Below are 20,226 nucleotides of genomic sequence, written 5' to 3'. Positions count from 1 at the left end.
TATTCTCATAATATCCCAAAGAAATTGAAGAAATTTAGTAAAAAAAAACAGACTCTATACACTTACATTTTAGAAACTAATGGTAATTTTGTAGCAATAAACTAACGGCAATTTCTTTTTTGGGCATGCGAGAGGTTATTTCTTTATTTACTTTAACAAATGTCTTCCTGCATCCCATATTTTTTAAAAAGACTGTTTTATCCTTTTTCAAAATGATTATGGATTGTTATTTCTGAAATATTTTCAAAACATATTTTTTGGAACACATTTTATTAATTCTGGATTTACCAATCTAGAAATAGAAAAAAATAAAAAAAATTGTTCGGAATGAATATTTTAGAATGATTTTTGTGTTATGGATTTCTTATTTTGAAAATACCTTTTTCTTACCGAATTCTGTTCTGGAAACTTTTTTCTTACGGAACCGATATTCCGAAATCATCCAAAACTGTGAACGGGTAATTTCGATATTTCAAAGCATGTAGGGTCAGGAAGAAAAATGTGGGGTGCAGGAAGAAACCCCTTGAAGAAAAGTGGTAAAAGTCCGAACAGGTCCGTAAAGTAGAAGCAGAAAGGGCCCATAATCTGGAATCATTTCAACGTTGAACTCCGGAAAAGGTTAAAAGCCAATTTTCCGATTGAAATTTTCTTTTATTCGCATAACTTTCCAACTACCTATGGACAGACTCACGTTTTTTTCATTCTTCCCTCCCTCCCTCTCCCACATAATGGCGAAAAAACCGTTACTCTGCTTGCTCATCCTCCTCGCCGTTATCGCCGTCGCCGGAGCCACATCCTCCTCCGGCGCTGAGCTCGACTACTCCAAGCTCTCCGGCATTATAATCCCCGGCTTCGCTTCCACTCAGCTCCGAGCATGGTCCATTCTTGACTGTCCCTACTCTCCGCTCGATTTCAACCCTCTCGATTTGGTCTGGCTCGACACAACCAAAGTACGTTGACGTTTCTCTCACTCTCGCTTCTTCTTTTACGTCGTTTTGCATCCCACTACATGAGGATCGAACCTTACCGTTTCTTGCTCCGAAGAAAAAAAATAGTGAATTTTCTTTCCCGGTAATTGATATTTTTCACTCTTAATTTCGACTGTTGTATCAATTTTTTTATCAATTCTATACGCGTGTCTACTCTGTCCAACAAGTAGATTATAGAGGAAGGCGTCTGCAAGAATATTGATCGACGTAGAGAGAGAGAGTTTGTGTGTATTTCCTCTGCTTAGAACGTAGTTTTAGCACTATCACGTATATGCTAGCGTGCACCTACAATAGAAAGACATAGAAGAGAGAGAAGTATAGGTACGACTGTAGATATAAGTAACGTGTCATGACAAAACAGAGAGAAAAGAGTGTATGAGGTGTTTGCACTATTGAAGTGTCCATATATAACATGATTAGCACACGATGCCTCCTGTGTTTTACTGTATATGAAATTAGCACCAACGAGCTACGATTAAAGAGTTAAGAGTAAAATATGTGAGAATTAATTTGTTGCGCAGCTTCTTTCTGCTGTCAATTGCTGGCTTAAGTGCATGGTGCTGGATCCGTACAACCAGACTGACCATCCGGATTGCAAGTCGCGCCCTGATATTGGTCTTTCTGGTATTACAGAACTTGATCCAGGTTATATAACAGGTGCGTTTTGTGTGTTTCTCTTTGCCGTGTCAATTTGTCAAATATGATTTTGTCTGTATTTGTTCTAGTTTTTGTACTTATGGTTTGGTGATGTATCATGCACCTGACAGGACCTCTTTCATCGGTTTGGAAAGAATGGATTAAGTGGTGTATTGAATTTGGCATAGAAGCTAATGCAATAATTGCTGTTCCATATGATTGGAGATTGTCGCCCTCCATGCTTGAAGAGAGGGACCTTTATTTTCATAAGCTAAAGTATGTCGTGATCTTTGCAACTGGCTTGCTCTAATCTGGGCAGTTTTTCTGCACAATGATTTGGATAAAATGCGTGTTAGATGCAACTATGTTTTCCTTTTGTCCGATTTGTTTCTGCTAACTAAGTAATTTTTTCAGTACTTAAATTTTTTCTTAAATATATACATGGTAGTGATAATCTCATTGCTTTGACTGTAAAATTATATGTTTGCATATGTGCAAACTTCATTAGCAAATGGTACGTCTATTTTACCCGCAGTCCAAATAATGGATGAAATGGAAGTGATGGAACTTAAAATAGTTATGCTTTCCCATGTTGATGGATATGATTAATGATGGAAGAAATGAACATGTAAAAAGGTTGTAAGTGCAAAATTTTAATATAATAAAATCTATTGGGTAAAAATACTAAATAATTTATAGGGACTTAAATATTATGGAGTGTGTATGTCCTCGTTGACTTCTTTGACTCCCCCTTAATAACTAGATTTTTAAGGTGAGTTCTTAGTGTAGGGTGCTTAACACTAACAAGTTTATTTATTTTTTTAAGTAAAATAAAACTCATTAGCACCTCAACATGGAGCGGAATGGAAGGAAGAATAGTTCTCTCCACATTCCCGTCCCTTCACTTCATTAATTTTGAACTCCCCTAAAAGGTAGTTGCTACTGCTCCATCCGCTTCATTACCCCTCCTCTAAATAAATTCTTAAGAGTTCAACTTCTTCAAACAAAAAATAATTGCAAGACAGATATAAAAAATTGCTAACACTATATGTACTTGGGAATTGCAGTGCATCCCGTAAGACTAAGAGTATTCTACAATTGTTAACAACTTTAGTCTCTTCTTTATGTATATTTGTCAAACCTTGGCACCTGGATTCTAATAATCTAAATATATGCTGCACATTGACAGATTTACGTATTCAAATTTGAAATGCTCTGTTAAGATAGTTTGATAAATATTGTTAAATCCAAAAGGATTGTTTCTAATAGTAACTGATTGTGAGTTTGCCTTTTAAAAAACGTGGGTTATTTATTCATTGCCTCCAAAAATAGATGATTAGATGAAATTGGTTTGCTAGTTACTGTGATTATATTTGCGCATAATTGTATTTCTCTTTGCAGATTAACATTTGAAACTGCTTACAAACTTCGTGGTGGCCCCTCTTTAGTTTTTGCCCATTCATTGGGTAATCATGTTTTCCGTTATTTCTTAGAGTGGTTGAAGCTAGAGATTGCACCAAAACATTATAACCAGTGGTTGGATCAACATATTCATGCCTATTTTGCTGTTGGTATGATTGACTTATGTACATTTATTACCTCTTTGAGGGTATTGCTGATATGAATGAATTAATATTCTGATTTTCCTTCTTTGATTGGTTATCTAAGGAGCTCCCCTTCTTGGTGCAATTGAAACCATTGAAGCAACACTTTCTGGGTTCACCTTTGGTCTTCCCATATCTGAGGTTACCTTTTAATTTTTGCAACTACTGTTTTCTTTTGCATAGTCAATCTCATCTGTTGTGATAAGGCATTTGTTGTGTCTTCTTTTGCATTTGCTTTTTTGTTTTAAAATTATATAGGCTTATGCTTGTCCAATATTATATGTCTCATTCATTTTGGTATTGCCAAATTTCAAATGGCTTTTTTTGGGCTTTTAGTACTTCTGATACCCTCTTCTTGAGCAGAGTTTGAGCTACAATATAACTACCAAAGGGAGAATTGTAAAGTTCTTTTTGTTATATTGATCGGTGTAAGCTTGCTTGGGAATTGTCTAAGAATTGACTAATATTAACCATTGAGCCTGTAAAACAGGATTAGTGCTGTAAAAGTGTAGTGAGAATTATCCTTTCCCTAGCCACTCACTTTGGTTGCGACCTATAACATTTTGGTGTTAAAATGCCTTCTTTCATGGAGACTTAGAAGACATGTATATGAAAATTCCTCTAGGATTTGACTCTCATAATGGGAAGAGTAAGACATTCAATTCAAGCTTAGGAAGGCACTGCATTATCTCGAACAATTTCCTTAAGTATAGTTTGGAAGATTCACCTAGGTTATGATACCGTTGAGGTATAGATAAAGTCAAAGTGATTATACCCTTTTCATAAAACATTTCCATGGTGGAAAACTCACTCTTTTTTGGCTAAGTAGATGGTATGATCATTCATGTAATGATAAGGTTGAAAAGTAGGTTCTAAAGCAGAAGGTGACAACCCAATTTGACATAAAGGGGTTGGGAAAGCTTAGGTATATTCTTGGGAAAGAAGTTGCATATTCTGGATATTTATCTTCCAAAGGAATTATGTATTGAATCTTCTCAAAGAAATAGGAAATTTTGAGTATAGAACATTTGGAGTTCCCTTTAAACAGAACCACATGATCGGAAGTGAGGAGGGAAGCCTAGAGAAGTCTCAGTAGTTGTTATTGGTGGGAAAGTTCATCTATTTATCCACACTAGACTAGATATTGCTTATGCAATGAATGTGGTAAGCCAATTCATCCAAGATCTTTGGGAGAGACACTTGCATGCAATGGATAGAATTCCTAAATAAACATCAAACTACTATTTGATTAATAGATGGGTTGATTAACATATTCTTATGTTTACTGTGTCATATGCAGTTTTATTCTTAATGCATGCTTATCATAATATTTTTAAGGTATCAGGGAACAGCACGGTCGATGTTCAACTCCTTTGGTTCAGCACTATGGATGTTGCCTTTTTCCAAGTACTGTAGAACAGATAATAAATATTGGAAGCATTTTTATGGGGGAAGGCATGTTGGTAAACAAACATATAAATGTGATGAGCAGGAGTTTCAGTCAAACTTTTCTGGGTGGCCAACCAAAATAATCAACATTGAAATTCCCTCAGCTAAGGGTATGATTGATGACTCTTACTTTGCTAGTGGGCAATCTTGCTGTGGTGCTTGTGGTTTCCGACTGCTTAATTTTAACATGTCCTCGCAGCATTTGATGCATATCCTTCATTCTCAGAAATACCAGAGTCCAACTTGTCCAGCATGGAGTGCGGACTACCTACTCAATTATCCTTCTCAGCTCGTGAAATATCAGATGGCACCTTTTTCAAGGCAATTGAAGATTATGACCCAGACAGCAAGAGACTTTTACACCTGTTGCAAAAGTTAGTGTTACCCGGATAATCATTAAAATATATTTTGCTAGAATATTTTGATAATTATATATGGCTATAATTTGAAAACAAATGCTTCTCTAATATATATTGTGCTGGCTGTCTATTTTTATGTAATTTTTTTGGAGATTCATTTACTTATTACTCAGCATGTTTAAATTGTTATTTGTAGTTCTACTAGTGAACAGACATGTTCTAATGCTTTAATGTTTTAGATCATATCTTGGTGATCCTGTTCTTAATCCTCTTACACCTTGGGACCGACCACCAATTAAAAATGTCTTCTGCATTTATGGGTCTGATTCAAAGACAAAGGTATAATTTCCTCTACAAATGAACAAGCTTTTATTTAAATGAAGGTTGGTTTAGGGGTAAAGAGTTTTTGCATATTGCTTGTAAAGGGTTCATTTAAATAATTTCATTTGTATGAACTTAATTTAAATGTATTGACAGTATATTAGGTTTTTGTCATTGCCATTCAATCACAAATTTCCATGTATGATAAGTTTTTCTACTTTCTTAACAACTACCTTAAAAGTCATTTCTAACAGTTTCCTGATTGGTTGTTAGTATTCAAATTTTTCCAATGATAGTACATGAAAATTAAACTCTGCATGTAGTTGTAGTTTTTTGATTTGTGAACTCTATAAAATGTCTTAATTTCCATATTTTATTTTATTTTAGAAAAAAATGACAAATACTGGGCCCATATGTTTGATACACCTGCACTGCAGACGAACATACTTAGTTTTTTTTTTTGTTCTGAAAGCTGTGAAGTTCTCCAATCTTTTAGCTTTATGAAATATTTACATTTGTTGAAGTCACATCACAAGTACCAGTATATTTCTTGATTTGATCATTTTATACTCCTCATCATGTTTGTTTTCTACCCTTTACATTCTTTCTTTCCCTTGTTATGGTTACTTGTGTTCAACAGAGTCACATGTAGGAGTGTCATACAATAAAGAAGCATTTCATAATAAATGAAATGGACTGTTTTGGTCCCTCCATACCTTAAATATAGTTCAAAACATTCAATGCTTTGATTTGAACACTGAATTCCGGTCTATCACATTCTGAACAAACTCTTTACCTGTGACGTTCTTTCTGGCCTCTTATTCTTGTGTGCTTATTGTTCAATACTGAAGGTTTTTTAGTGGTACAGGGAATGAGACTAGTGTACTAACACCTTAGTATTGCAGTTTTCACAGCTAAAATTGTCTTTAGTCAACTCATAAATTATGTCAATTGTTAAAATCTTTGTATTTAACATTTTTCCTGACTCTCAGCATTTACATGTATCTTGAAATTTTTTGTTTATACATTAAATCTTCTGGGAATCTGTTGATAAAAAATAGTTTATTGTGAATGATAATTCTGGCATCTTGACTTTGAAAATAGGTTGGTTACTATTTTGCTCCTAGTGGCAAGCCTTACCCTGACAATTGGATCATTACGGATGTCATTTATGAGTTTGAAGGATCTCTAATGTCAAGGTAACTGTCTATCTTTGCTGGTGTGCTGGTTTTGTATTTGTAAGTGGAATGAATTGGGGAGAGGGTGGTTTTTGGTTAAAACTTTTGGCACTAATTTTGCAAATTAATATTATCTTTTCGTAAGCAATGTGTATAATTTGGAAATAGTTATTACTATTCCAGTTCTTATCTGCACATTTTTTTATGTTTGAAATTAAATGTTTTGAAGTCTTTTAGTCTCAATTATTAGGTCAGGGACTCTGGTTGAAGGGAAAATTGGACCTATAAGTGGCGATGAGACGGTAAACTCAAATCATGTTTCCCTTACCGTGGTTGTGATTATATAGGAATGCATAATGTATTAATTGGCCATTTTTCTACTTCCACTGCTTTTTGAAATTGTGACGTGTGAGAATTACATCTACATTCAACAATTGGATTGCAATAAAATCAACCCTTTACAGGTGCCTTATCTCTCCCTTTCCTTGTGCAAGAACTGGCTTGGACCGAAAGTGAACATAACAAGAGCTCCTCAGGTATTGCAGACTAAAGATTGGTATTTGGGTAGTCTTTAAGTGTGATCATGTTCTTATTTTTTTTCCAGTTATGTTTTTGGGATTAAGTTAAATAGATTTGCATCATGTGGTATTAAATTATTAATTTACTGGTATGTATAATATTAAATTGTTGCTGCATGTTCTTATTTTAGACAGACAAGTGTGTAACCATGAGTTGTAAACCAATAACAACATAAGAAGTCTTCAACTCTGATATCTCCTGTTGCGTTTTTATTCTTTTATTATCTTCATTTAACCTCGTTTGCATTCATACTGATATTTGTATCACAATCTTTATATTTATCTTTGTTCTGACTTTTCAGTCAGAGCATGATGGTTCAGATGTACAGATTAAATTGAATGTGGAACATCACCATGAAGAAGATATTGTTCCAAAAATGACAAGATTGCCAAGGGTGAAGTACATAACATATTATGAAGATTCTGAAAGTCTTCCTGGAAAGAGGACAGCAATATGGGAGCTTGATAAAGGTGCATGGCTTGTCCCTGGAGTTGTCATGGACTAACTGATCATTTTATTTATGACTAAAATGACCACAACTTGATTACGAATTTTTCATACCCACTTGGACTATGTTAATTCAGTGTAGATAAAGTATCTTGTCAATTGTCTGACTGGATTTAGAAGTTGATGCTCACAAAATTTGCAAACACTTAAAAAAATTCATTCATTTACATGAAATTTTATACATGTTACCTCATCAGTCCTTCAAAAATTTAGTCATCAAAGTCTCAGATATTTAAATTGTCAGCATCTTAGTTCTTTAAAATTTTGTCTTGTCACCAAATTTGTTTTTCAAAGATCTGAATTATTACTGTATTGGTTCTCTACAAAGGAATAAAGTGGTGAAAAAGTTTAATTTGGTAGCAACTTGATGATTATGGAAGACTATATCTATGGAGATGTAAAATGTCATCATATTGGTCGTTATGAAGGGACTAGAATGATGATAAAAAGGTTCTTTGAGGACTAATTTGATGGAATTTTTTTTGGAGGATTAAAGTGGTGGCTGAAAGAATCCATAGGGAAAGTTGCAACCCATAATTTGTTTTATTGATTGATTAGTAGTGATTAATACTTTCATAGATGAGTAAGTCTGATCTCAACAACTTCAAGGTTCTAAATTTTAACTTAAAATAGTTGACTACAAGTATACATACAAGTAAATTGACATAATATTCATGTAGCAAATCACAGGAACATAGTTAGATCACCAGTGCTAATGAGGGAACTATGGCTTGAGATGTGGCATGATATCCATCCTGATGCGAAATTAGAGTTTGTAACGAAAGGTATTTCGGACTATATTTATAAACAATTTCAGCTGAGAATCTCCAATTACTTTGACTTTGTTCTGTTACAGCTAAGCGGGGTCCCTTAAGAGATGAGGACTGTTATTGGGATTACGGGAAGGCTCGTTGTGCATGGCCTGACTACTGTGAATATAGGTTTTTTCTTTCTCCTTTATTTAAGGTTTGATTTATTTTTTGGAATTTGGAAATCTCACACGCACATTTCAAATTGGGAAAGAATCAAAAGTAGTGATATATTCCATATGGACCTACGGGTTACTTTTTCTTATTTGGAGATTTGTATAACAAAACCTTCTAATTTGTAAACATCGTAATATCCTTTGTTTTTTAATTCTTTTAACATGTGTGGTGTATCATACTGCAGGTATGTTTTTGGTGATGTTCACTTGGGACAAAGCTGCAGGTTGAGATATACTACTGCTGAAGTGTTGTCACATTATTTGTAAATAATAAGGTACTTCTTCTTTATACTTCTCTTTTATTTGGCTTGAACTTGTCCTGTTAAAATTTTGATTAGGTTAGACTTCAGGATAAGTTAGTTACATATTTCTTAATTGTCGTTACTCTAGATTTCAGAATCCTTGCCCAACCTCCAATTACGCCTACTTCAGTCATTCTATTATCGTTAACTATTTTATCAATTAAATATCTTTGCTCTGCCCAATTCTGAAGTTGCTAGATTTTACAAAACTTGAGCTAAATTCACACAATGTGCTGAAATTATTAAATTTAATTAACAAGACACTCATATTCTGTGATAGAAAGCACATAATATAAGTTTATATAGGCTCATTATATTTATTATGCATGAATAAGGATATTTTGTTTTCTCTAAATTTAAAGATTACATGACTATAATAATGAATTCAATATATTATTCTAATTCTTTACTGTATACATAGACTAATGGTACCTTTTTCATATTTGTTTTTTTACTGTTATTTCAAACTTAGTTTTTTCAACCCAGGTGCTAATACCTTCAGGCAATTTTTTCTACTGGATGACACACTTGACACGAACACCATTTCTCCTTCATATAACCTTGATTTTTGGAGTTTGTATACTTGCGGGGCACTGTTTACAAGCAAATTCTGTATTTGCTGGTTGGAACTTTGACTCAAGGGCCCTTATATTCAACTAGATAAAAAAAGGCAATTGCAAGATTCTAAAAGTTTATACGACCCAATTTTTTTTAATAGTTTTATTGATATAAATTATTAGAAAAAAAACATTTTTATAATAGAACTCACTATTCTAGAAGATTCATATTTTTTTCTTATTTTTTAATTACTTGGTTACTAAAAAATGACTGGACTGTCCATCTTTCTCGTTGTCTTATCTAATTATAATTTGTAATAATAAGATGAATATAGTTTTAATAATCTAAAATGAACACGAGGAAAATAAAGTAAATTTTGCCATAAAAATTAGAAAGAGAATAAGATTATAATGTTTTAGTTAGGTTAAACTTTACCATAACATATGCATAATTATTATAAATACAACAATATATTATAATTGTTAAAAACTTTATGTGCAAACTTTATGCTACTGGTGGCATCTGACATGCGTCTTCATATTCTCTGCAATTCGAAATTGAGGTTTGTGTTCTATTTGTTGAAACCCGAATTACACTGCTATTGGTTAAACTAGGTGCACATCCTTTACGGTTGGTTAGTCGAGTGACCACTTTTCACTTGGCCTCCATGATAAATAATACGTCAGAATGGTGGTGGATCTGTAGGGCTGTATTGATCAACGGGTTGACAGTTTTGTTGATTTAGAGAACATGACATGAGAAATGATAATATGAATAGTGTAGGTGATGGTAGTGAAGATGAAAACATTTGTTCTCTGATATACTGTAACTTGGACATTCTTATAGTATTCACACTTCGATGTTGTATACACCCTTTCAGGAAGGACAAATTTTATGTAATGTTTTTAGAAGCTCATTTGGAATAAGATTCTTTCTCCTTATCTGTATCTTTTTGGTAAACTAGGGAGACTAGAAAGAAATAATACTAGTAAACTGAGATAACCAATTCCTTTAAATCCTAAGCAAATGAAAAAAATTTCCTCTTCTACTTTATCGACTCCCAATCTAATCTTTGTTTACCCAATTGAATCTCGCATTGTAATATATACTTCACTGCAAAGCATGTGTTTGATAATTTTTACACGATCTTATAGTTGTATTTGATTCCATAGGTTGAAATGGGTTACATTTGGGTTTGTGCAGATGAGTTTAACATGGCACTCAAATTTTAAATTATATCTTCACCAATTGCAGATTTTTTATTTTGTAATTTTGACATGAGCTTTCATAAATTATGTGTTTACGATACTTTTTTTTATTAAATTAAAATATTATTTTTGTTAATTTGTACGTTCTCAATCGATGCGTGTATTAAAGCAAACTATTCTTTTTAATTAGGTAATGGGATTACAAGTACATAAACTACTAAGTTTTGTCCTTTTTAAAAGTCTGATCTAACATGAAATCTATTTAAAATATTGCATTGTAATAAATAATTTAAAATAAATAAAAATTACCTCCAAATTAATTAATGAATCTAATTTCTTGTATTACCTTTTAAACTTTTAAACATTTTATAAATATTTAAATATCCAAATAATAGAATAAAAAAGTACTACCGTTAATCACACGTTATTCCTTAATCTTCAAAACCATGCAACAAATAATCTTAACTTTTCAAAATATACATTTTAGTACTTTTCTCCAATATATTTTTATTAAATGGTGTTTTTTTTTCCTTTTTAATAATTAGTCTTTGCTTGTTGACACATATTCAATTTAGTATCTTAATTATCTGATACATTAACTTCAAATCATAATCATCTTATGAAAAGTATAGAAAACTGTCTAGTAGGATATCGTCTTTGAATGTCTACCGCCTACCATTTATAATTTTTATAGATGAGCTGTCTTAATTATTTTTTAAGATTTTCTATTTTTTAAGTTCTATATATAAAGAACATGCAAAATTTTAGGAATATGCATTAGTTATGTTGACACTTATTCTCTGTACAACCTGCTATTATAATGCACTTTCTTTCTTCTCTTGTCCTTGTATTCTGTATGAAACCAACAAAGTACTTAATAGTCGCAGCATTTACAAAAGGCGAAACATTTCTAGTAATGCTTTGACAAAAGAATAATTAAAGCACAAAGAGGCAAACTTAAATTTCTAAATCATATTTTACATTTTTAAGTTCGAGAACAAAAATACAAGTCAGAAATTATAACTTCTTTTATAGAGAGGTGAAGAAACTTTTAACTTTTACAAACGGTTAATGCGTATAAATCATACATGCTAATAGTTGATTACAACCAATGAATAGCAATTACCATAAAACTACTGCAGTACGTGGACTGGGGATTCGGTTTCTCTAGACTAAAGGCTACATTTAAAGTTTAAATTATGAACTATTTTTCATTAATTGAAAAATGATAGATTGTGGTAAAACATATGTTTATATTCAATAATTTATGCAATTATTAAAATCTGAATAGTTAAATTTCCAATCAATGTTTAGAACCTAAAATTCATTGTAGATTTAAAAGAGTGTAAGCCAATGTTCAGTATAGTAATTTTCTAGTTCTTAAAATAAGCCATCACAAAAGAAAGCCGTCACAATTTGACAAGAGTCCATTCCCTTTCTATGTATTCGGAAACAAATACAAAGCTGTAACATGTTCAGAGAGAAAATTAAGAATTTGAAGAGGATTCATAACATAAAAACAGTGTCAGAAAAGCCGGACTAGCTGTTCTTTTTTATCTCAAACAAATATTTGAGTTCCATGTGACACCTTCTATCATCATCTTCAAACTGTAAGACAGCAACCAAACAGGAACAAGTTTATCAATCTATATGGATCAAATGTACATATTATATGGAGTAAACCTCAATAATCTTTCCAATAACTTGACTAATGGAAGCTCTTCATATTTTCAAACATTTTGGATTTAGATTTTGTAATAACCTATATCAGATTGAAATATATAGTGACTGTAAAATACGCAAATGAAAACTAAATAACCAATCCTTTTAGGGGTGTTATGTGGGAAGTGTTGATTTTGGCTTAATCCCAAGTCCCACATCGGTGGGTTCATTGTTTGGGAAGGAGGTTTGGGGGTTATAAATTAAACTCTTCTCCTTCACTGTTAAATATCCCAATTTGTAATATCTTCTCTCATAGTAATAAAAGTGAGCTGTTTTTGCTGTGCTCGGAGATTAGGCTAAACAGGCCGAACTCCGTTAACAATTTTCGGGTGTGTTCTTTCCTCTTTATCTCTTTTATTATTCCGCTTTATTTATTCAATATTATTTGTCGGGTAGCTCTGTTAGAGTTTTGTTTTAGTGGGAAAATTACCCGTTTTTCCCAACAAGTGGTATCAAGAGCCGAAGGTTCGCCTTGGGTTGTTTGAAATTATTTGTAATATTGAATATTATATTGTGAGTCTGTAATGGCAAATTCGGATCAAGAAGGGAAGGCTCTGCAAGATGCAAATGTTGCAGAAAGCAAAAGTGATGTGTTGATTGTCTCGCTTTCAGCATCATTGCATCCAGATGAGTGGATATTGGATTCAGGTTGTACCTATCATATGTGTCCCATTCGGGAATGGTTCTTTGATTTTCAAGAACTCGATGGCGGGGTTGTTTACATGGGTAATGATAATCCATGTAAGACAGTCGGGATAGGTTCAATCAAGTTGCGGAATCACGATGGATCCACCAGAATTTTGCGGGATGTACGGTACGTGCCAAAGTTGAAGAAGAATCTCATCTCATTGGGGGCTTTAGAATCTAAAGGCCTAGTTGTGACGATGCGAGATGGAATTCTTAAAGCAACTTCAGGAGCACTGGTGATGTTGAAAGGCGTGAGGAAGAACAATTTGTATTACTACCAAGGTAGTACAGTGGTGGGGACAGTAGCGGCAACAACTTCTAGCACTAAGAAGGATGCTGAGGCAACGAAGTTGTGGCATATGAGGTTGGGACATGCTGGAGAGAAATCCTTGCAAATTCTTACCAAGCAAGGATTGTTGAAAGGTACGAAGGCTTGCAAACTTGAATTTTGTGAGCATTGTGTTCTGGGAAAACAACGAAGAGTGAAGTTTGGCACTGCAATTCACAATACCAAGGGTATTCTGGATTATGTGCATTCAGATGTGTGGGGACCTGCCAAGACTCCGTCAATCGGAGGTAGGCATTATTTTGTCACTTTTGTTGATGATTTTTCCAGGAGAGTTTGGGTGTTTACTATGAAGAACAAAAATGATGTGCTTGGAATTTTCCTTAAGTGGAAAGCTCAAGTTGAAAACCAGACAGGAAGGAAGATTAAGGTTCTCCGAACAGATAATGGAGGAGAATACAAGAGTGATCCGTTCCTGAAGGTATGCCAAGATTGTGGCATAGTTCGGCACTTCACTGTTAGAAAAACACCACAGCAGAATGGGGTTTCGGAGCGTATGAACAAGATACTTGTGGAGAAAGTTCGTTGTATGTTGTCTAATGCTGAGTTAGGCAGAGAGTTTTGGGCTGAGGCTGTGACATACGCTCAACATCTCGTCAATCGTTTGCCATCATCTGCTATAGATGGCAAAACCCCGTTAGAGGTATGGTCTGGAAAACCTGCAACTGATTATGATTCTTTGCATGTTTTTGGTTCTATTGCATATTATCATGTGATTGAATCAAAGTTGGATCCACGGGCAAAGAAAGCTCTTTTCATGGGCTTTAGTCCTGGAGTGAAGGGATACCGTTTGTGGTGTCTAGAGGCAAAGAAGACGATTATCAGCAGGGATGTTACCTTTGATGAATCTGCCATGTTAAAGAAGGTAAATCCAGAAGGAGCTGATAGTACTCCGCAACAGGTGGAGTGTGCCCGGAAGCAGGTGGAGTTTGAGCCGACAGTGGTGATCCCAACACGAAATACCACAAGTGACTCTCCTATGGTAGAAGAAGAGTCAGATGAGGAAGAGGTTCCTACCCAAGAATCTCAACAGCAATCAGCGCCAATTGCAGTTAGAAGACAGAGACGAGATATTCAGAAGCCTGCTCGTTTCATGGATATGGTTGCCTATGCACTTCCAGTTGTTGATGACATTCCATCCACTTACCCAGAAGCCATTCTGAGTTCAGAGAGTGGTAATTGGGCAGGTGCGATGGAAGAGGAGATGCAGTCTTTGAAGAAGAACAAGACGTGGAAGCTGGCACAATTACCGAAAGGTAAGAAGGCAATTGGGTGCAAATGGGTATTTGCAAAGAAAGAAGGATTTCCTAATAAAGAAGATGTTCGCTACAAGGCAAGGTTGGTTGCTAAAGGCTTTGCTCAGAGGGAGGGAATTGATTATAATGAGGTATTTTCTCCAGTTGTTAAACATTCCTCCATTCGAATTTTGTTGGCCTTGGTAGCACAGTTGAATTTGGAGCTTGCTCAACTTGATGTAAAGACCGCGTTCCTACACGGTGATTTGGAGGAGGAAATCTATATGACTCAACCAGAAGGATACAAGGTTGATGGTAAAGAAGATTGGGTTTGTAAACTTAGCAAATCGTTGTATGGACTGAAACAATCTCCGAGACAGTGGTACAAACGATTTGATAAGTTCATGAAGGATCAGAAGTACAAGAGAAGCAAATATGATCACTGTGTGTATTTGCGCAGACTTGAAGATGGTTCCTACATTTACTTACTCTTATATGTTGATGATATGCTGATTGCAGCAAAGAGCCAAGTTGAGATTGACAGGTTAAAGGCTCAGTTGAGTAAAGAGTTCGAGATGAAGGATTTGGGGGAAGCCAAGAAGATTCTCGGCATGGAGATAAACAGGGACAGAGAGAGGGGAAAACTTTGGCTGTCACAGAAGCAGTATTTGCAGAAGGTACTACAACGTTTTGGTATACACGAAGATACAAAACCTGTAAGTACCCCACTTGCTCCTCATTTGAAATTGAGTAGCTGTTTATCTCCGACGACTAATGAAGAACGAGAATACATGGCGAAAGTCCCATATGCAAATGCAGTTGGAAGCTTGATGTATGCAATGGTGTGTACAAGACCAGATATTTCACAGGCTGTGAGTGTTGTTAGTAGGTACATGCATGATCCGGGCAAGGGTCATTGGCAAGCTGTGAGATGGATTCTACGGTACCTCCAAAATACCTTAGATGTTGGATTGACATTTGAGCAAGATAAATCACTTGGTCAATGCATAGTTGGATATTGTGATTCTGATTATGCAGGTGATTTGGATAAGCGACGGTCTACTACTGGTTATTTGTTCACTTTAGCAAAAGCGCCAGTTAGTTGGAAGTCTACCTTGCAGTCTACGGTGGCTTTGTCTACGACAGAGGCAGAGTATATGGCGATTACAGAGGCTGTGAAGGAAGCAATTTGGCTTCATGGGTTGCTTAAAGACTTGGGAGTTGGTCAGAAACAACTTGAGTTATATTCTGACAGTCAGAGTGCTATTCATTTAGCAAAGAATCAAGTCTTTCATGCACGGACGAAGCACATTGATGTTCGCTATCACTTTGTGCGTGAGATTCTCGAAGAAGAGGAGATTGTTCTCCAGAAGATTCACACTACGGAGAATCCTGCAGATATGCTCACCAAGGTGGTTACAAGGACCAAGTTTGAACACTGTTTAGACTTGGTTAATATCTTGCACATTTGAAGTTGGCGTCCGGAGGCGCAAATTTGAAGCACTGTAAAGTTTGTTTTTGTTATGTTTTGAGAAGATTTGTTTTAGGTGAGACTTGAAATTAAGCCAAGGTGGAGATTTGTTGATTTTGGCTTAATCCCAAGTCCCACATCGGTGGGTTCATTGTTTGGGAAGGAGGTTTGGGGGTTATAAATTAAACTCTTCTCCTTCACTGTTAAATATCCCAATTTGTAATATCTTCTCTCATAGTAATAAAAGTGAGCTGTTTTTGCTGTGCTCGGAGATTAGGCTAAACAGGCCGAACTCCGTTAACAATTTTCGGGTGTGTTCTTTCCTCTTTATCTCTTTTATTATTCCGCTTTATTTATTCAATATTATTTGTCGGGTAGCTCTGTTAGAGTTTTGTTTTAGTGGGAAAATTACCCGTTTTTCCCAACAAGAAGTTCAAAGGAGAAGACACGAAGAGGGTAAAGGTCGTATGTTATGCTTTTTCACCTTTGAATAAAATTAAGAAGTTTCAGATCATAGATCTGTGAATAAAACTTTATTATTGCAGTTATGCAAAGTAAGCATTGCCTTCAAGATAGAAAATCCGCTTTGAATAAATTAAGAAAAGGCAACACATGTTATAAGCAAAGGATCCAGTTGAAAAATGTAACCATACCTTAAGTTTGGCTGAGTAAACACCCCTTGCAAGTGCACCAGAGGGAGTGGTGTCCTCCTTCAAGGCATACACATATGGCTCCTTTTGAGGAGCAAAAGTACCCAACATTCCTTTGCTCTGATCAACTGATAAATCCCAACAACAAAATCAAATTATCATGAGAAAAATTTAAAAAGACATCATAACCATTTGATCAATTTCTAAGAATATATGACATAAATAAATACAGTAATTCAACTTCATTATCATCTGCAATTATGTTATAATTTATATGCTGTATATATACCATACTCACCACATAAAATTTCTTATTCTAGAAAACAAGGTGTTTTTTGACGACTAATAACCATTTTGAGACATTCATCTCAGGATTAACCCTATGTTTTTAATATAAAGTTCTGTACTGAACTAAATTAGACCAAACCTTGATGACCAATACTTAGTGCTATTACTCTTGCTTCTCAGTTAAGATTGTAGACTTTAATAATCAAGAGCTTGTTAGTAGATATTACAAAGGTTAGGAGCCAAGTTTCAACTGAGTCAAACAAAATATTAAAAGTTTTGAGCCTTATGTTTTCAAAAGCCAATATCATAAAGTTGCATATTCCAGATTATCTAGCAACAACAGAAAGGGAGTAAAGTGTTGATATTGTACCTTGAAGTCCTCCTTTCCACACAGTATTGGAGTATGTCAAGCCAGACACAATGTTGTGCAGAACACTAAATTTTATCTTAAGCTGATAGCGAGATCCCTCTCGGAGAGTGAATAGATTACTACCATTCCGATTTTCCTCCACAGGTAAAGGAGTAACAATTTCACCAAAATCCTCAGAGAGAATTCCTATGGAGTGGAATTTCACTTCAGGATCCAATTGACCTGTACAAGGAAAGAAGTTGAATAGAGGCAAGCAAAAAGTTCTGAGAAGCATAGACAAGGGTGATAAACAAACCGTCTAAATCACTTTCCAAGCAACCCAACAGCTTCTCCTTCCACCTCCTTAGGCTTTCATCCTCCTACACAAAACAATTAAGCTCAGAATCAGAAAACTTACCAGTAAAAATAACTTTATTAATCAATGGTGTCATTAGCCTATGAGATATGTGCAGCATTTGTTAGATAAATAAATTCCAATCCAATACACCATGAACAATTTAGCCACTCTTGTTTCCTGAAAAGCTTACACCTCAAAAGCTTAAAATATGACGGCTCACAAGTACTCAAAACCAGTTGAACCAATTTGAACACAGTTTACAAAGTGTTACTTCGTTTCCTTTTCTTTGGCCATTCCTTTTTAAACACTTAAACTACTTGAAAATTCAGCTTCACAGTCCAAGGGAGGTTTCTTAGCAACAACCAAGACACTAAAAACCCCATCCAAAACCCAGAAAACGTGAATCTTCCCGCTACCCCACAAATCACAACATCAAAGAAGTTATAGGCGACAAAAAGAAGAGGGTGAAGATCATAAAAACCTTGTCACGTTCGATCTGTTCCTTGAGAGAAACAAGAGGCCCAGGAACAAAGAAACCATTTTTACTATCTCGAATGCCTCCTTCTTCATCCTCGTCCACTTCTTCCTCCTCCACCCTACCATCATCCCAAGCATCACTCACTTTCTCAGTCATTTCTTGTTTGGTTCCATCTGAAGGCCCTGCTTCTTCCTGTGCTCTCTTCCCATTCACACTCTCCATCTCTCTCTCTATCTTTCTCTCCAATCAGAGAATATGAAGCTCTTGAGCTGCTTTTGTGTTATGTTATCTGCTAGGCTTTGGTACAATGGAAAGGGTGTATGAAAAGAGAGTAAAGCAAAGAAATGTGAAAACTTTGTTGGTTTGATTTTGGGGAAAGGTGAAGAGAAAATGGGTTCTATGAAGACTTGAAATAACAGTTTTGCCCTCTTTGCATCTTCACACCACCACAACACAACTCACCTTTGTTAGGAACAGTTGCTAAGCAGAGCTGCTTCACACTGCTCCTAAAGCTTTCTCCCACTCAAGAAACTCACCCCAAGAATGATTTAACAAAATAAAAATAAACTGAAATGAAAATAAAATAGAAAAATAAAAAATCCAAACGGTAAATGTGTAAATTCTTTTTTTTTTCTTTTATTTCTCTAATCAAACGCATCTGAAGTTTTTTTCTTCACTTTACTTCAGTTTAACAAAATTTTATATGTACAAAATTCACTCATATTAAAAAAGACTAAATTAGTAATTTATTGAAAAATGCTTTTTTTCTTTGAAACTAGAGACATGCAGCTTTACCCTTTTCATAATTTCTTCACTTTTTTATTTATTTCATTTTACTTCACTCCAAATAATTCCATTTTGTTACTTTTTTTTTTTCTATTTAAAAAAAGAGAGGAAGTAGCAGTGATATAGATTCACACTGTTTTGTGTTTGTGTTTGAGTTTGAAGTGTTAACTGACACAAGGGTTTAGGGTGTATCTGTCTGTTCCCGTTTGAGCATTTTCGTTCACATTTGTCCCCACTCTGTCGGCATGCATCCTTTTCCTTTCCATTTTTAACGCTCCCGATTCCCAAATCTTCCAATTCTTAGACACTTTTTTTTGCTTCCAATAACGTTATATTTGTATTCCCCTCCCTACAAATAGATCACTGAGATTAGGAAAAATAATTTTTTGTGATGTATTTTAATATTTAATTTAAGATATTTTACAAAAAAAAAGGAAATATAATAAAAAAAATGGAAGAAGTAATGCCTTTTTATAATTTTTGTTCCCATATTATTATTTGTCTATATTTTTCTTTTTTTCCTCTCTCATTTTTTTCTTAAATATATAGATATGTTGTGGATTATGAACAACTTTTAAGATGTTATTTTTCTTAAAAAGTCTAGTTTAATTCGATAGTAGGACATTTGGATCTTAAAGAACATGAATAAGTGAAACTAAAAATTTATTTTTCAGGGTCTAGTTTAGTTCTTGATTTAGGTGAATTTTTTTACCATTGTTTAATTCTTATTGGTTAAAAAAAATAAAAATTTATTGAGAAGTTTAGAATAAAAATTAAACACGTTTTTATTTATGAAATAAATATTTCTTTTTAATTCTTCTTAAAGTTATAAACATAATCGATTAGCCAAAGGTTTCAGAAGCATAATCGACTAAGTCTTCAATTACAAAACATACATAATCAATTAAGTTCATATTTACACACATCAGATAATCGATTATTCTCCCAAAAAACAAAACATAATCGGTTATGTATTCAACCTAATCGATTATCAACTATTTTGAATGAAATAATCGATTAGGCACGATAGAAAACTCACATAATGACTAACCTAAGATCGAAGATGCAATAACAAACTTGTTGGCTTTGCACTCTACTAACTCACAAAGCTCTTAAGGACCACTAAGAAATGCAAATGTCAGTTTGAATGATTTCAAATGCAGTGTGTGTGTTTTCAAAAC

The 20,226-nt window shown here is 34.4% G+C and overlaps 2 protein-coding genes across 11 annotated transcripts; one reads left to right on the top strand and one right to left on the bottom strand.

Moving 5' to 3' along the window:
• Nucleotides 1–503: 503 nt before the first annotated feature.
• Nucleotides 504–10,383, top strand: LOC137814310 (phospholipid--sterol O-acyltransferase). 10 transcript variants are annotated; one of them, XM_068616973.1, is made up of 16 exons: nucleotides 504–950; nucleotides 1,511–1,646; nucleotides 1,757–1,901; nucleotides 3,027–3,196; nucleotides 3,294–3,370; nucleotides 4,575–4,788; nucleotides 4,878–5,052; nucleotides 5,277–5,376; nucleotides 6,463–6,557; nucleotides 6,787–6,838; nucleotides 7,001–7,072; nucleotides 7,417–7,585; nucleotides 8,303–8,407; nucleotides 8,479–8,563; nucleotides 8,793–8,882; nucleotides 9,396–10,383. In XM_068616973.1, exons 1-15 carry the CDS (start codon nucleotides 678–680, stop codon nucleotides 8,872–8,874), a joined length of 1,950 nt encoding a protein of 649 aa, XP_068473074.1. In that variant the 5' UTR covers nucleotides 504–677; the 3' UTR covers nucleotides 8,875–8,882; nucleotides 9,396–10,383. The 10 variants fall into 10 exon arrangements, 9 of the variants coding, with proteins under 9 accessions (XP_068473074.1, XP_068473075.1, XP_068473070.1 ...); XM_068616974.1 differs by having other exon boundaries at nucleotides 564–950; nucleotides 10,082–10,383; XM_068616969.1 differs by having other exon boundaries at nucleotides 647–950; nucleotides 9,382–9,604.
• Nucleotides 10,384–12,090: 1,707 nt separating this feature from the next.
• On the bottom strand, nucleotides 12,091–18,800 carry LOC137814309 (rho GDP-dissociation inhibitor 1-like). The gene is made up of 5 exons (XM_068616968.1): nucleotides 18,263–18,800; nucleotides 17,740–17,803; nucleotides 17,445–17,666; nucleotides 16,790–16,914; nucleotides 12,091–12,283 (listed from the first exon to the last, which is right to left on the bottom strand). Exons 1-5 carry the CDS (start codon nucleotides 18,479–18,481, stop codon nucleotides 12,215–12,217), a joined length of 699 nt encoding a protein of 232 aa, XP_068473069.1. The 5' UTR covers nucleotides 18,482–18,800; the 3' UTR covers nucleotides 12,091–12,214.
• Between the last annotated feature and the right edge of the window lie 1,426 nt (nucleotides 18,801–20,226).

The sequence above is a fragment of the Phaseolus vulgaris genome, chromosome 1, assembly GCF_000499845.2.
Source record: "Phaseolus vulgaris cultivar G19833 chromosome 1, P. vulgaris v2.0, whole genome shotgun sequence".
NCBI lineage: Eukaryota > Viridiplantae > Streptophyta > Magnoliopsida > Fabales > Fabaceae > Phaseolus > Phaseolus vulgaris.
This window is presented reverse-complemented; position numbering and strand designations above follow the sequence as displayed.